The sequence below is a fragment of the Macaca thibetana genome, chromosome 8 (assembly GCF_024542745.1).
Source record: "Macaca thibetana thibetana isolate TM-01 chromosome 8, ASM2454274v1, whole genome shotgun sequence".
Taxonomy (NCBI): domain Eukaryota; kingdom Metazoa; phylum Chordata; class Mammalia; order Primates; family Cercopithecidae; genus Macaca; species Macaca thibetana.
In genome coordinates this window covers 83,193,902-83,211,779 of record NC_065585.1, presented here as the reverse complement: position 1 = coordinate 83,211,779, position 17,878 = coordinate 83,193,902, and the positions used below count along the sequence as shown (strand labels likewise).

The window sequence follows — 17,878 nt, the reverse complement described above, 5'->3', positions numbered from 1 at the left end:
GCCTTTTAGTTTGCTGTAGTCTCACTTGTTTATTTTTGCTTTTGTTGCCTGTGTTTTTCATGCCATATCCACAAAATTATTGCCAAGATGAATGTCTTTTTATAATTTTGAAAAGATTAGTCCATTACATTATAACTTTTAGTGTTGCTCTTGGGAAACCTGATGCCTTTTAGATTCTCCCCCTTCCTATCCTTCCTTCTCTAGCTTTATAAGAGTCAGGATAGTTAAGTGTTTAGGGGTATAAAATTTGGAGCCAGACTGTATGTTTGGAGATCTGACTCTGCCATTTATTTGCTGTGTGATTTGGGGCAAATTACTTATCTCTGTGCCTTCGTTTATAAAGCTTTTCCCAAGAGTCCCTGAGAGAATTAAATGAGTGAAAAGTGCTTGCACTATATGTATAGTGCAAGCTATGATGATGATGAGGATTTAAGATCTTCTCTTTCTTTCCTGTTTCTTGAAATTTCATGGCAATATGCCTTAATGTAAAGGCAGGGTACTTAGAGGCACCCTTCAACCTGGAAACTCATATTTTTTCTATTCTGAACTATCTTCTAATAATATTATTCATTTCTTCTCTCTCTCTCTCTCTCTCTTTTTTTTTTTTTTTTTTTTTTTTGCCTATTCTCCCTGGAACTCTTTTTATCTGAATGTTAGCTATGTTAAATTGAGCCTCTAATCATCCTATGTTTTCTATCTTCCATCTTTTCCTTTTTGTTTTTCCTTCTGGGAGATTTCCTTAACTTAGCTTCTAATACTGCTTTAAATTGTTATTTCTGCAAATCACACTTTTTAATTTCTGAGAGCCCTTTCTCAGTTGTTCCTTTTTATAGTATCCCATACTTGTTTTACAGATACACATCTTCTCTTATTGCTCTGAGTATATTAGAGGTATTATTTGTTTTCCTTTTGTTCCCTATATTTTCTCGATTTCCCCCAAGCTACATCATTCTTTTTGTTTTGTTCTTTAATGTTAAAAATCTCCTTAATGTTTGGTGATCCTTGGCTGTCAGTCCTACAAAATTGAGACAACAACTGGACATCTTGTGAAAGGGCAGGGCCTGTGTCTGACAGGCCTCCATGTTGGGTGCATTGTTAAGCCAGTTTGTTTTTTAATTGGGGACCTTAAAATGTCAGCGTAGATAAGTCTATTCTTTGAGGCCATGCAGTTTCTTGAGTTGCTGTAGTACCACTTGCCTTGAATTTCTTCTTTGGAAGCTTCTCTGTAATTACTATAGTTTCTGCTGTCTTGGATCCGCCAAATCATCTACTTCTGTTTTCCACTATCAAAATTACATGCTGACACTGTTCACCTGCTATTGTCTCCCTTTAAAAAATACCATTTGTACTATTTTATTCTTGTATTGTCATTTAAGTGAAGTTTCAGGTCGGGGGGGGGCGTTATTAAATGCATGTGCTCAGTTTGTTAAATCTTTCTTGACTCTTTTATTTCATTTTATTTTATTTTTGAGACAGATTTTCGCTCTTGTTGCCCAGGCTAGAGTGCAATGGCTCGATCTCGGCTCACCAAAACCTCTGCCTCCTGGGTTCAAGCAATTCTCCTGCCTCAGCCTCCTGAGTAGCTGGGATTACAGGCATGCCCCACCACGCCCAGATAATTTTGTATTTTTAATAGATATAGGGTTTCTCCATGTTGATCAGGCTGGTCTTGAACTCCCAATCTCAGGTGATCCACCCGCCTTGGCCTCCCAAGGTGCTGGGATTACAGGCATGAGCCACCGCACCCAGTCTACTCATATTTTCTATATATCTCTAATAGTTGACTGTTTTTTATTGTTTACCTCCTTTTCTCCTAGACTAGTCAAATCTTGTAATATGTAATCCAATCATTTAGTGATGCTTAGAAAGAAAATTCTATTGGCTGGCAAAACCCTTTACTAGTCTTTCAAATACATTTTTAAGAGATCATCAGACTCAAAGTAATGATATTCCACATGCTAGAGATAAGCAGTAGAAAGTAGAAAAAATACTATCAGCATACTCTACATTTTGAATCAAACTCTGCTAATCCATATATTGAGTTCTTGTTGACCTGATTTCTTTTGCCTCTTGGCCTATACACTTTCCTTGCATCACTTGGTTAGTATATCCTCGATCTCATGACATGCTTAGATGATGATACAAGTGATACTTGAAGCTTGACCTAAACCAGTTTAATTTTGTTCTAATCAATCATAATTGGTCTGAACTTTAAATATTTTATTTTATGTGGGAAAATAGGACCATTCCGAGAAATGTTTTTGCTGAACCAGTTAGTACAGTAAGGGGATTTACGAAGGAAAGTCACTAATGGTAATTTGCAAGGGCAGCCATAACAAAGTACCACCGGGTGGTTTAAACAACAGAAATTTCTGTTCTCACAGTGCTGGAGGCTAGAAGTTCAAGATCAAGTAGAGCAAGTTTAGTTTCTTTCAAGGCCTCTCTCCTGGGCTTACAGAGGGCCAACTTCTCACTGTCCTCATGTGGTGTTTCCTTGGTGGGCATGCATCCTGGGTGTCTCTCTTTGTTTCCAAAGTTCCTCTTCTTATAAGGACACCAATCAAATTGGACTAGAGTTCACTCTAATGACCTCTTTTTAACTTCACTATCTCTTTAAAGGCCCAAACACAGTCTGTTAATACAATCACATTCTGAGGTCGTGGGGAGTAGAATTTCAGAGTAGGAATTGTGGGAAGCAACAGTTCAGCCCATAACACTTATGTAGATTGAAGTTTGAAAATGCTCTAGCTACAAAAGCAAACAGCAAATGGAAGGGGATCAAGAATATATTCACATCAACATGGGAAACGGTAAATTCATGGGAGCAAAGTAAAACAGTTATGAAGAAACACAGGAAGAGCTGTTTTAACATGTGAACAAAACAACAACTCTTAGGGTTCAGTGTAACATAAGCAAGATTAGGTAAGTAACTGTTCATGACTAGCTGTTAAGAAAAAGAGGCATTGAGAAAACAGATATTGGAAATTGAGAAAAGTCCCAGAGTTGTATACATTCCTTGAAAGTTTCTGACTCTAAGTTGAGCAAAGGGATGCTGTGAAGGGCTATTCTTGGCAAACTCTGTGTATTAAATTGGAGTTAGAATGAATTGATAACATTGGTACATCAGTATAATGTATACTAAATTTTATCTAATTGCTTAAGAATATGTTTGTCATTAGTTATTATTTGAGGAATTATGTATCTTATTTTTAAGAGAGAAAATCGGCTTGCTTAAATTTTTGCCAAAATATGCCTATACTCTAAACATGGTAAGACGAGTAGCAGTGTAATCTGTCTTAGAAACAACATTCTAGGATGGGGGGATCCCCCTGGGTGCTGAGATGAGGTTATTAAATCAAACACCATTGAATTGTAATGCTATTGCAGAAAATTCTCTTTGAAATACTTCTAACAACACCTCTAAGGAAATTGGTAGCTTTAAAGGGTCCTAATGCATTTTGATTAGATCGCCTTGTTTTTCAAGTTTGAATATACAGATCAAATAAAACAGGTGACTTTTTTTTTTTTTTTAAAGACACAATCTCACTCTGTCGCCCAGGCTGCAGTGTAGTGGTATGATCTTGGCTCGCTGCAACCTCTGCCTCCCAGGTTCAAGCGATTTTCCTGCCTCAGCCTCCCGAGTAGCTGGGATTACAGGTGCGTGCCACCATGCGTGGCTAATTTTTTCTATTTTTAATAGAGACAGGGTTTCACCATATTAGCCAGGATGGTCTCAATCTCCTGACCTCATGATCTGCCTGCCTTGGCCTCCCAAAGTGCTGTGATTACAGGCGTGAGCCACCGCACCCAGTCAATAGGTGACATTTCTTATTGTGGAAATAAAAGCCAATTAAGTGAGAAATGCAAAGGCTATTTATTCTAAGCTTGCTACAGCAAGGGGGGCAACCACTATCACTTGTGTTTTGGCAGACACTCTAAAGGCAGGAAGAGGAGTAGGAAAGCTTTATAATAGGAAGAGAAAGCTTTAGGTATGCTCTGAGTGGGGGCTGTTGGCATAAGGAAGCTAGAGGTGGCTAACTAGAAGCAGGACATCCTGTGTGATTGGAGGAGGGTGCATATTTGGCTCTCTCTGGTCTTAAGTTGGAACCATGGACAAAATTCAGGGAAGCTATTAGTTATTAATCAAATCCTGGCTATTTGGGGCTATTCTGATTGTTACAGAATTGATTGCGTAGCTCCCTGGATGGTTACTAGATACAGAAGTCTGGCTTCCTGCAAGTCTGACTTACAGCATGCTGGTTTCCTGGGCTGTTTATCATAGATAAGGGATTGGTTTCCTGGGCAGGTTACTGCAGGTTGTGGGTCAAAATTCTATTTTTACATATAGTCTGGCTACTGACTGTGAATTCAGTCTCTCATCATCCTTGCTGAAGGAAAAGGATAACATGAGGCCCCTAGCTAGCACTGGGGCAACAGGAGAGTCTTGGAGAACTACTTTTGCTCGTTCTAGTGAGTGAGAGAAAAAGGATTGCTTCTCCTGAGAGGAAGGAGAAAAGATAATCCAGGTTGCCAGGACAAACAACCAGCCTGACGGCTTCAAGGACTCAGATGGCAGAGGAGACCCATATTCCTCATACATTAGCTCAGACAGGCAGGGAAGCCAGTCTGCCCTATCAGTCAGAGAAGGTAAAGGGAAGATGGGGAGCTGACTTCATGTCCCACCTACCGGCTGCGAACAGTGCACTGAGGGACCTCCTGAGTGAGTGATGCTAAAGTAGCAGCCCCACAGTCGCTCATCTCAGGCAGCTGAAACTTTCTGTGTACATAAGCAACAAATTACTTGATAAAGAGATAAACAAATTGCTTATAATGTGTATGTGCATATGCCCATTTTTTTCTAAGAGACAGGTCTTGATCTGTTATCCAGGCTGGAGTGCAGTGGTACAATCATAACTCACTCCAGCTTCTAACCTCTGGGCTCAAGCGATCCTCCTGCCTCAGCATCCCAAGTAGTCGGGACTACAGGTGCACACCACCATGTCTGGCTAATTTATTATTATTATTATTATTATTATTATTATTTTGTAGCAACAGGGTCTTGCTATGTTGCCCAGGCTGGTTCTAACTTCTTCAAGTGATCCTCCTGCCTCAGCCTCCCAAAGTGCATATGCATATTTAAGACATCTATCTGTGTAGCATATTGAGACAAATCATAACCTACTGAATTAAACATTTTAGAACCCCAAATGGAGTACCAACCTAGAGGTATAGTTTGCAATTATTCTGAAATATCAAATGCTGTGCTGTGAGTTCCCAAAGAGGGTCAGAGAGAAAGCCAATTTGTAGGTCTTTTTTTTTTTCTCCCACATTGACAAATAATAAAAACTCACTGATTTTGATTTCAGAAAAAAAAGCGCCTCTTTGTATGAAATAATTCAAAGAATATGAAACACTGTGTTCCTTTGCTCTGCTGCCATAATTGGCATCATAGGCCACCCTATAGCCTTGGCCGTGTGGACTCTTACTAAGGGCTCGCATACAAACAGCATAGAGGAACATCCATGATGGAAGGCTTCATCTTGTTTTGTGTTTTGAGCCTTACTAAAACCTCATGGGAGAAGAGGAGCTGAGGTAATTATTTTAAATTTAGAGATTAAAAACAAACAAACAAACAGGCTCAGATGGGTAAAAGGACTTGCCCAAAGCGTCAGAGCTGACAGCAAAACAAATCGGTTTCTAATTATGGAGCCCTTTTAAAAAGTTCACCTTTAAATCATGCAATTATCAAACTCCACACTCCAACTGTTGTTTTGTTGACATCTTCAGTGAAACTGTCATCGGAACCCAAACAGTTTAAAGTTTGATTTAGAAAGATAAGACTAAGCTATTACATTAATCTTAAGAAATTGCTTTCAGTACTTCTTGATACTATATTTACTTTTACATGAAAGTAAATTATATAAATTATTAATCCTCTTAATTTACAGCTTAATTCTACTATAAATCTGACATTTTTGCTTCTTTCTCAAACTATTTAATTTCAAAAGCAGTCCAGTGAAAACATTCAAATATTAATTACAAAGAAAGAAATGTTGAACCACTAATTTAGTGCCGTGTAAGTCTTATTTTTGTCTAGGTGAAGTCATTCATACACAATGGATTTCTTAATTAATAAAAGCCACAGTCTGAAGGAAAGTGACAGAGTGCTATTCTAATCAGTCATTCCAATGCACTATGTCCCATCACTGGCAAAGTATTACTGGGCACTCTTCCAAATGTAATAAAACTACAATATGAATAAAGGGAAACTTATCAGTGATGCTGTTTTAGATCACAAAACTTATTTGTGATGCTGTTTGGATATGTTTATATCCAAGCAGCTGTTCTGAAAAACTGGGAAAAGAATGCAGGAGCTTTCCTTTTTCTCAGTGATGAATGCAGAATTAGGTAGCAGGAGAAACAAATACAAAAGATACATTATCGGCCAGGTGTGGTGGCTCATGCCTGTAATTCCAGCACTTTAGGAGGCCAAGGTAGATGGATCATCTGAGGTCAGAAGTTTGAGACCAGCTTGGCCAACATGGTGAAACCCCGTCTCTACTAAAATACAAAAATTAGCCAGGCGTGGTGGCAGGTGACTGTAATCCCAGCCACTTGGGAGGTCGAGGCATGAGAATCGCTTGAACCCGGAGGGCGGAGGTTGCTTTGAACAGAGATCACGCCACTGCACCCCAGACTGGGCGATAGAGTGAGACTCCATCTCAAAATATATATATTTAAAATTACAGTTTTTGTTATCAGTGATAGTTGTCTGTACGGGTCTGCAGCAACCTCAATTCTTGTCTCCTCAGAAGAAAGAATTCGACTGAGGAGCATAAAGCAGGAGAGACTGAGGCAAGTTTTAAAGCAGGAGTGAAAGTTTGTTAAAAAGCTTTAGAGCAGCAAGGAAAGGAAGGAAGGAAAGTACACCTGGATGAGGGCCAAGCAGGCTGAGAGACCAAATGCCCTGCTTGACCTCTCGGCTTGGGGTTATACTTCCAGGATCTTGCGTTACTTCTCCCCACTCCTGGGAGCTTACTGGGAAGCTGCTGATCAGTTTCAGATGATTTCTATCTATTAGGAGACTGCCTTTCCCTGGTGCCAGCTGTGACCAATTATTACTTTAGAGAAAAGTTAACAACCGCCTGACCATCATGTGACAGTCACCTAACACTTCTGGGGGGGGGGTGTGTGTGTGTGTGTGTGTGTGTCTGTGTGTGTGTGTGTGTGTGTCCGTCCCTCTCTTGCGCTGCTCATGCCTGACGAGCTACCTACTGTAAGTTTTCAGTTGCTATTGGTTGTTTACTTTCAATGTTACTATAGTGTTTTCTATGAATGTGTGTTGACTTCTAAATTAGTGTGGATCAAATAGTTAATCCTGAAAAGGAAAGAGCAAAACTCTTAAGCTTTAATGGCTTTTCTCTAACGATAGGCGATCTTTTCTATTTTTACCCTAGCAAAGACTTTAATCCATTTTTGTTTCAATTTCTATGTTAAATAAGCCCAAGGCACTTGGCGCTTTGATAGTTGTGATTTGGGCAATAACCTACTCAATTTTAAAGAAAAGCTGAAAAGAGAAAGCTACTGGAATATTTTTCGCTAATTTTTTCCTTGAGTTGAAGAGCCTCTCCACACTCCTAGTGCTAGAGCTGCCAAATTATATTTACACAATAAGGAGTGATATTGTTTGGATGTGTGTCCCCATCCAAATCTCATAATCTCATGTTCAGTTGTAATCCTCAAAGTTAGAGGTGGGGCCTGGTGGGAGAAAATTGGACCATGTGGGCGATTTCTCATGAACGGTTCAGCACCATCATTCTTGGTACCATCCTCGTGATAGTGAATGAGTTCTTGTGAGATCTGTTCGTTTACATGTGTGTAACCCCTCACCTGCCCCAGCTCTCTTGCTCCTGCTCCTGCCATGTAAGCATCCTGTGATTGAAAGCTTCCTGTGGCCTCCCCAGAAGCAGATGCCACCATGCCTCCTATATAGCCTGCAGAACTGTGAGCCAATTAAACCTTTTTTCTTTATAAACTACCCAGTCTCAGGTATTTCTTTACAGAAATGCAAGAACGGAGTAATACAAGGGAAAACCATGACAATTCAACCAAAGGGGAAAACACACATCATGCAATTTACTGAACACTGTCCCCTGCCTGCACGAAAACTGCACTCTACCTCTCACTGTAATATACAGTAAGAAGTAAGTTGAATGAAAATGTGCTATCAGGCCAGGCGCAGTGGCTCATGCCTATAATCCCAGCACTTTGGGAGGTGGAAGTGGGTGCATCGCTTGAGCTCAGGAGTTCTAAACAAGCCTGGGCATCATGGTGAAACTCCATCTTTATAATTTTAAAAATGAGAACTGAAAAAAAAAATTAAGAAAGGGAAATGTGAGGCTGGGCGCAGTGCCTCACACCTGTAATCCCAGCACTTTGGGAGGCCGAGGCGGGCGGATTATGAGGTCAGGAGATCGAGACCATCCTGGTTAACAAGGTGAAACTCTGTCTCTACTGAAAATACAAAAAAAATTAGCCAGGGGTGGTGGTGGGCGCCTGTAGTCCCAGCTACTCGGGAGGCTGAGACAGAAGAATGGCGTGAACCTGCGAGGCAGAGCTTGCAGTGAGCCGAGATCATACCAGTGCACTCCAGCCTGGGTAACAGAGCAAGACTCTGTCTAAAAAAAAAAAAAGAAAAGAAAAAAGGGAAATGCCCTATTCATGATAGTTAAGTCACTCAAGGGCCAGAATCTGGGTAATTATTCTAAAAGTATTTTGGCCAGACGTTGCAGCTACCAGATCTAGAGGGTTTCCACTTTAAGATGTCAATACTTGGGTGATGTTCCATGACCCATAATATTCAATTTTGTAATTTGAAAATTACAATAGAAGAATATCTTGATGTTCCAGGGTCTGTCAATTAAATGGTCAATGAACTCTGGGTTTCTGCACACAGCCAGCTCTCTGAATGTCATAGTCATTATTGTCAAGTGGTCATCTTGACATTACTTTTTTTAAAGTCATAAATTAACTTTCCTGCAAATAAAGATAGTTCTCAAAGTACGGTCACACGGCATGGAGTTGTAACCATGAGATGCCACACACACTGAGATTCCATGCACTGAGAACCCTATGATTCACACTCTGATCTTGCTTTTCTTCTTAAAGCAGAGTTTAAGACAGGCAGGGCTGAAAGAAAAGCCCAAGGAAACAAGAATTTTAATAAAATGTTTGATATCAAAAAGGAGAAGGAGACAAGATATATAAGCAGAAGTCAGTAACTTTGAGGGCAGTAGTGGGGTACTGGCAAGCAAACAGATTTTGAGGACAAGGAGAGCTTTTAGCTGATGATTCCTAATTTCATCCCTTTGTGATCAGTGAACATGCTTTTTGTATGATTTCAGTGCTTTTAAATTTGTTGGGGCTTGTTTTATGGCCTAGCATATAGTCTGTCCTGGTTAATGTTTCATGTGCACCTGAATTGGATCACTTTTTGAAAATCTATTTTGTTAATCTGTACTTTTTGATTGGAGTATTTAATCTCCTTACATTTAATGTAATTGCTGATAAAGTCTGCCATCTTATTATTCATTTTTAATGTCGTTTCCTTTTTGTTATTGTTGTTGTTCCTCTGTTCCTCCATTACCGTCTTCCTTTACAACAGATAGATATTACTAGTGTGCCATTTAATTACCTTGTTGTTAATTTTACCCTACTTTTCTGAGTTATTTTCTTAGTGGTTGCCTTGGGCACTAGAATTAATACCTTTAATTAAAACAATCTATTTAAGTTTAATGCTAACATAATTTCAAGGGCATATATAAATTTTGCTCCAACGTAAATCTTTTCCCCTTCCTCCTTTGCACTATTATACAAATTACATCTTTCTATAAGTCTATAAACATACATATTACATTTATTGCTTTATGTATTGGTTTTGAAATAAGATAGAAGAAAAAACTAATAAAAATATGTATATTATCTCTTTTATGTTTACTCATGTAGTTATCTTTAGTGATGCTCTTTTTTTTTTTCTTCATGTGGATTTGTATTACCATCTGGTATCTTTTTATGTCAATCTGAAGAATTGCCTTTAATATTTATTGTAGAGCAAAAGATACTGTCTAGCATTAAATTCTCCCAGTTTTCATATATCTGGAAATGTCTTAATTTTGCTAGATGTAGAATTCTTGGTTGGCAGTCTTTTCCTTTCAGTATTTGAATGTCATTCATTGCCTTCTCTCCTCTATGGTTTCTGATGACAAGTCGGCTGTTCATCTTAAAAGGAAAGTTCCTTTTATGCAATAAGTCCTCTTTCTCTGTGTGCTTTCTTTTTTTTTTTTTTTTTTTGAGACGGCGTCTCGCTGTGTCGCCCAGGCTGGAGTGCAGTGGCGCGATCTCGGCTCACTGCAAGCTCCGCCTCCCGGGTTCATGCCATTCTACCGCCTCAGCCTCCGAGTAGCTGGGACTACAGGTGCCCGCCACCACGCCCGGCTAGTTTTTTTTGTATTTTTAGTAGAGATGGGGTTTCACCGTGTTAGCCAGGATGGTCTCGATCTCCTGACCTCGTGATCCACCTGCCTCGACCTCCCAAAGTGCTGGGATTACAGGCTTGAGCCACCACGCCCGGCCCTCTGTGTGCTTTCAAGAATCTCATTTTATATGATTGTAAATTTGAGATTAGAATTTTAAAAAATAAAATAAAAGTGAAAATAAATTTTTAAAAGTATCTCATTTTGTCTTTGGATTTTGACAATTTGATTGTGATGTGTCTAGGTGTGTTTCTGAGTTTATCTTCCTTATAATTCATTGGGCTTCTCAGATGTGTAGATTGATGCTTTTTTATCTAATCTGGGAGATTTCTGGCCATTATTTTTTCAAATAGTCCTTCTGCCGCCTCTCTTTCTTCTCCTTCAGAGGATTCAATTATGCATATGCTGGTACACTTGATGGTGCTCCATAGGTTATTTTCTTCATTCTCTTTTTCTTCTGTTCCTCAGCATGGATAATCTTAAAGAACCTATTTCCAAATTTGTTGATTATTTCTTTTATCAGCTTAAATCTGGTGTTGAGCCCCTCCAGTGAGTTTTTTAACTTAAGATATTGTACTTTATGACTCCAGATTATCTGTTTGGTTCTTTTTTTATAATTTCTGTCTCTTCATTGGAATTCTCTATTTGGTGAGATGTCATTCTAATAATTTCTTTTAAGTCTTTAGACATAGTTCTCTTTAGTTATTAAAATATACTGGCAATAGCTGATTTGAAGCCTTTGTTTAGTAAGTTCAGCATCAGGGCCCCTCATGGGCAGTGTCTATTGACTGCATGCTTTTCTGTGCATTTATATACTTTCCTATTACTTTGTGTGTCATATAATTTTTGTTGAAACTGGACAGTTTTTAGATAAAATAATGTGGCAATCCTGGAAATCAGTTTGGTCCCTATCATAAAATTTGTTGTTGTTCTTTTTTGTTATCATTGTTGCTATTTGTTTGTTTACTGACTTTCTGGATTAATTTTGTAAAATCTCTATTGCCTGTAGCCTTACCTGTAGTTGCTGTGGGCACTTGTAATGTTTAAAAAAACACACGAACAAACAAACAAAAAAACCCTGCCAATAACTGTTTTGACTAATAGCCTTGGGATAGAGCTTTTCTTACAAATGAGGACAAATAACAACAATGTCCTGAGAATGCAGCTTTCCAGGTAGCAAGGGAGAGGTTTAAAATAGTGACAATGCTCTGGGTATGGAAATTTGTGAGGTACTAAAAACGTGATGTGGCCCCACTAGTACCTGGAAAGCTGTGGTTTTCACTGCCCCAGTGTTGTGAGATTGCCAGTTTTCAAGCCTACTCTGGAACTGGGGAAGAATGGTTGGGAGTAGTTAAAGTTACTATCCCACAAACTCTGCTATTCTTATTGGGGTTCAGCAGGTTTTCCTTCAAGAAATATTCCTCTAATTGTTGTATGTCTTTGCTAATGTACAGAGTTCTAAAGAAGTGGATTTTAACAATTTTTCTCAGTGATTTTGTGGAGTGGTAGATTTATGAAGCCATTCCCTCTGCCATTCTGATGTTCTGCCTCATTACACAATGTTTTATAAGCAATTAAATGCTTGAGGTTTCATCAGGAACTGAGAACATTCTAAATATCCTTCCCTCTTAAGCAGTAACAATTTCAAGAAAACAAATACCTTTTTACCTTGCTCCTAAAATAACAGTTAGAGATAATTTTCTTTCTCTCTAGGCCTTCCTCTCCTGGTGCAGTGCAGTAAGGGAGAATTTTCCTCACATTCAGGACAAAACAAGGATACCAATTGTTGCAACTTCTTATATATATGTAAGAAATACTTAGTAGTAAGATTTTTATATCCCTGGGGCTTCTAACATGTCTATAAAAAAACTAGAGAAAAGGAAGTTTATAGAAGGTCATACAATGAACCTAATTTTTGAGAACCCATCATGTATGAGAGACATGGTCCCTGTCATCTTAGAAGATACAATCTCAGAGAACTAAGAGACTTTAGAATATAGTGTGTTATTTAAAAAGAAAGTATAAAGTGCTTTTGGTTTTATGCAAAGGACTGATATTCCTAGAAGAAGTGACAATTTCTCTAACATCTGAAGGATAAAAAGGAATTGGCTGTGAAGGACATAGGAGAGAAGGAAAACAGAAAGACGTAAAGAAGGAGTCCTCCAGGAAAGAGGGTTACCATATGGGAAGGTCTGTTGGAAGAATTTTGGCTGGAATGAGGATGGTAAAGAGCAGTGGTAAGAGATAAAGGCAGACTAAAGCTGAATCACTGATTGCTGTGGTCTGAATGTTTGTGTCCCCCAAATTCATATGTTGAAATCTAACCACTAATGTGATAGTGTTAGGAAGTGGGGCCTTTGGGAGGTGATTTAGGTGAGTAAGATTATTGTCCTTATAAAAAAAAAGCTTCAGAGAGCTGCCTTCTCTTTTCTATCACGTGAAGACACAGCAAGAAAGCACCATCTACAAACCAGGAAGCAGGCCTTCACCAGACACTGAATCTGCTAACACCTTGATCTTGGACTTCCTCAAAGTAAATTTCTATTGTTTATAAGCCACCAAGTTTATGGCATTTTGTTACAGCAGTCTAAATGGACTAAGGCACTGACCAAAACTGGAAAGCTGGAAAAGGATATTAACCAAGGGGTTACGTGGCGAGTTAATGTTCACACCGAATGTTAATGTTTTAATAGAGCTGAACATAGGATAGAAAGAATGAGAAGTACATTTGGGGAACACAGCTTTGGTAGAATTTTCACAGCAGTTAAGCCCCAGTGGAGAAGGTTTCTTAGAAAATGAAAGGCAAGAAAAAGAGAAAAGAGAGCAAAGAACAATGTTTCGGTCCATGTCAGCCCATAGTAGACTGACTTCACACCATCAATCATGCTTCTTTCTTCTTAACAAAACCCTGACTTTGAGCGTCCACCTTCTTCCAGATAAACCATTTATTTGATTTAGAGGAAACTAACACTTTACTAGCTCTAGGGGTTGATCTGTTGGTTTGAGAATAATCTCATAGCCCCTTGCCAGTAATTCAGCAAGAGTGGAAATCTGACTTAAATTGGCTCAGTGAGACTGAAAGGAAAGATTACTGTTCGTTAGATGATAGAGGGGTACACCCTTTCTCCTCCTGGAAGCCAGCTCCCTCAGCCTGTTGCCAGCTACCTGGTGTTTCAGACTCACTTGTAACTGTGAGTGCCCATGAGACATGGTTCCTACCAATAGAAGAGGGCCTGCCAGGAGGTTTCCAGAAGGCCAGTTAGGGCTGGGGTGGTAGCTCAGCCACGTCACTCTTTCCCCCTCTCTTCCAGTGGCTGCTGGCAGCCATCCTGCAATCAGCCAGCACAAATACAAAGCTGACCAAGGAGGAAGTGCAGAGTGAAGAACATCTTCCCTTGATTATACTGCCCTGGAGTCTGTCCCACTGCTAGGCTTCCAGCTGTTGTCAATCAATAACACTTCTTGCTGTTTAACCCAGGTTTGAATTGCATTTCCATGTCTTGAACTTGAAAGGATCCCAAAAGGTACAGTAGAGAAATGAACACACAAAGAGACCATGAAAAAAAGACAGTAAAGCAGAATCAGAAGAGTTCAATGGGATCCAATCTGAGGGAGGGTGAAATTTAACAAAAACAAAACAAAACAAAACAAAACAAAACCTCGACAGTGCTAAATGTAGCCAACCTATCAAGGAAGATATTGTTCCTGTGGTATTTCTAATCTGGATATGGAACTTTAAAAAATCAACCTGTATTAATTGTCACCATACCATGGTTCCCTGAGCTATAAAATATTCAAAGGCTAACCAATGACAGCCTACTTTACAATTGGATTATGAGGATTATAAAGTATGCTTTTATAATGACATACAGAATAAACACAGTCAAGTAAGACATAATCTAAGTACATGAAAACCTCTTTTCCCCAAGTAGACCAAATTAATCAATGAAATCTTGTAAGTCTTAGAGATACAGTTTATTTTAGATGTTACTTAAAGAAAAAAAGTATGAAAAATTTAAACATATACCTAAAGGAAGAAAGAACAGTATGGCAAACCTCCATATATTCATCACCCAGATTCTAACATTATCAATATTTTGTCACTCTTGCTCTTCATCCCTGCTTCTTGCACGTGTAAAATCGATTGTTTGAACATCAGAATATATTTTCTTGAATAAACCATGTACAAATAGCAATTAGAGTCCGAGGTCAAAACCCTGAGGCCATCTAACCTGTAAGATACATGAAGTTTTTACATTCTGAGTAAAAAACAACATGATTGAAACTATGAGTTAATTAACCATGAGTCCCATTTTATGACTGTGTCTAAGAGGAAGGGGCTTACCAAAGCAAAAGTAAACTTCTGACCAGCCCCTACCAAAGACACCAAGTAGAGAGTGTTAAAGTTTAGGTTTAACCTACTAATATAAAACCTTCCAGTTATTTTTATAGCTATTTAGAATCACTTAGTTTCTCCAAATGCCACAACATTTTCTGCCACAGCATTTTCTAAAAATATTTATAACTGCGTTTTCTCTCCATAGCCACAGGGCCAGTGGGTCTCAAAGTGTGGTCCAAGGAAATCTGAGAGTTCCCTAGACCCTTTGAGGGGGTCTGCAAGATCAAAACTACTTTCTTAATAATACAAAGATATTATGTGCTCTTTTCATTCTTTTCTGGGCACACAGTAGAGTTTTCCAGAAGCTACATGAGGTAGGACATCACAGCTCTAATAGGTACATGTGCGAAGTACATGTGAGGATTCTCCTGTTGTCTATTAATCCAGACTCTAAAAAGATTTGTAAAAATACAAAACAATTCCAATCTTCTCACTACATTTTCTGTTTTGAAAATATAATTATTTTTTTAAAAGTTATTTATACCAACATGTTATGAGGTTATTATTTTTAAATAATTCATAAATATATATACAATTTTCTTTCACTTTTCATGTCTAATGATTCTATTGGTAGATGTAAACCACATTCCTTGGGGTAGTCAATAATTTTTAAGAGTTTAAGAGGGTCCTAAGGCCAAAAAACTTGAGAACTGCTAAGTTCCGCACGAATTCTCTTCATCATCTAAATGAAACTTTCGCTTAATGAGATGACAATTCTTTTTTCATTATATTTTGCAAGTGTCACTAGAAATAAAATCCATCTCTTCCCTGGCATTTCTTTTTATGATAAACATTTTCTGATTTTGAGTAGGAAATAGACAAAGATCTGGTGAGGATGATGTCTAAGTTACACTCACCTTTACTAACTCTGTGTAGCCCGTTTCTTTTGGGGTCCACCAAGGCTGTGCTTTCAGTCCATTCACATTGTAGAGTGAGCGTTGCCAGACAGATGCAAAGTGTCCTCTCTTGTGCCCAAGCTCATACCACTTATATGCCTGAAGGAACAGAAAGAGTGTGCTCCAAACTGTTCCTTCAACAATTTTAAAATTGAAGACATTAAAAATAAGGTATTACTATGACACATTTAAATAAAGAGCTTGCTGCTAGGTACCCAAGTCTGTTGAAATCTGGTGAAAATATTGCTTTTTCATTGGGTTTCTGATTATGACCTATTTGTATAATAAACATGTACATCTTCTTTTCCCCCTTAGGCTGCAGTCTCTCTGGATAATGGATTCATGCCCTACACATTTTGGTCTCCCTCAGAGTGTCCAGCAGGGAGTCTAGCACTTATTTGTTGAATGCATAAATAAGATACCAATGGGTCTTTTCTATTTTATGTTTCCTTTAGAAAAAGATTATGATTTTAATAATTTTCAAAGATATTTGCATTTACTGAATCAGAATGCTAAAATAAAGAGCAGCTCCTTTTCACATGTTCTTTCCACGTCCACATTTAAGAAGGTCACCCCAAGGCATCAGAGTGCAAACCCTCCATTAAACTAAGTAGACAGAAGGGAAAAATTATTCTGAGTGGGCAATAAATATAGTGATAGCCCATTTTAGATTTTTAAAGAGGAAATTTTTGTTCATAATATATATTTTTTTCTGCCATAAGGGATAACATATGTGGCCTTAGGCTAGCTGCAACATGATACTACTTGCCTCCAAGACTAGCCTTTTCAGGGACAGCTGGCTACGGAGTATGACACTCTTTATGGCTCCTTCAAATGATGCCCTCACCATATGCTCTCCAAGGAGCCCTGCCCAGTTCCTGCACCAAGCACGCTCCATTGTCTTTGGAATGGAAGGCTTTCTAATGGTGCACTTAATATTATCCCCTCCACTATTGCAAACTTGATCCAATGATTACTTTTACAGAGATAATTCAAATGCATTTTTGATAAATAAAAATAAGTATTTCATAGTAATTTGAACATCTTCTTTGTAAATCACCAGATACACTTTAAATGTAAAAAATGTTAAATTTTCAAATTTTCCCTCATTAGGAGAATGAAGGGGGATAGCAATACCACCTCATATTTTCAGTAACACTTTACATTGACTACTTTCTTTGAATGTGCTATCTCATTCGATTTTTCCAATAACCCCAAATATCTCCATTTTACAAATGTTGAAACTGAGGTTTACAAAGGCTAAATCTTTTGAATTAGCATCTGGGGCTCTTGGCAACTTATTCTACTCTCCTCCTATTTATATCATTTAGCAAACACTATGAAAAATGATTTTCTTATTTAGTTGTCTTTTTTATTAATATCTGAAATTAAGAATGCATATACAAATCATTCTTAAATATTTTCCTTACAATACATGTAAGTTGTAGCCAGAATTCCTTTAAAAACCAGAAAGTTAAAATGACTAACTGTTATGTAATTTTTTTAAAAAATAGCATGTATCTTTGAAATTAATTTGACTATTGTGGTTATTTTTGTCTGATTTAAATTTAGGATTTTATTTCCTATGCTTTTCAGGGCAAAAGTGAACAATAATATTAAGGACAACAGATTAGTTTTTCAAAAATCTGACAGTCCATTTTTGAGTCATTACAATTCATTTTAAGGATTAAGTGTATTGCTAGAATAGTGAGAAAAAAAGTTACTGTAGAAAAATAAAAACAGCAAACATTATAGCTGTAGTTCAAGAGTTGGAAGTCTTGTCCTTTAGCACTCAACATGCTAGATGTCTGGGCAAGTTACTTGATTTACAATAGCATGTTTAAACTATCTATAAGGTCTTTTCTGACACTCAAAGTAAGTAATCCTGCATCAAGTAGGACTCTTTAATTTTTCACTCTCCTGTCATTTGAATTTTAGGAGAAACAAAATTGTGAAAGTGATATACCAGAAATTTTTAAAAATCACCTTTAATCATATGTGACACAGGGGACCCAATGAATTCAGCTAGATTGCTTTTGAAAAAAACATCT

At 38.0% G+C, this 17,878-nt stretch overlaps 1 protein-coding gene across 16 annotated transcripts in view; it reads right to left on the bottom strand.

Moving 5' to 3' along the window:
- The window catches only part of ASPH (aspartate beta-hydroxylase), a 222,165-nt gene that overhangs the window by 32,008 nt on the left and 172,279 nt on the right, over positions 1-17,878 (bottom strand). For all 16 annotated transcript variants that reach the window (XM_050801980.1, XM_050801985.1, XM_050801981.1 and 13 more), the window contains one exon: positions 15,789-15,926. In XM_050801980.1, coding sequence (XP_050657937.1) covers positions 15,789-15,926 — 138 coding nt within the window. The remainder of the gene's footprint in view (positions 1-15,788; positions 15,927-17,878) is intronic.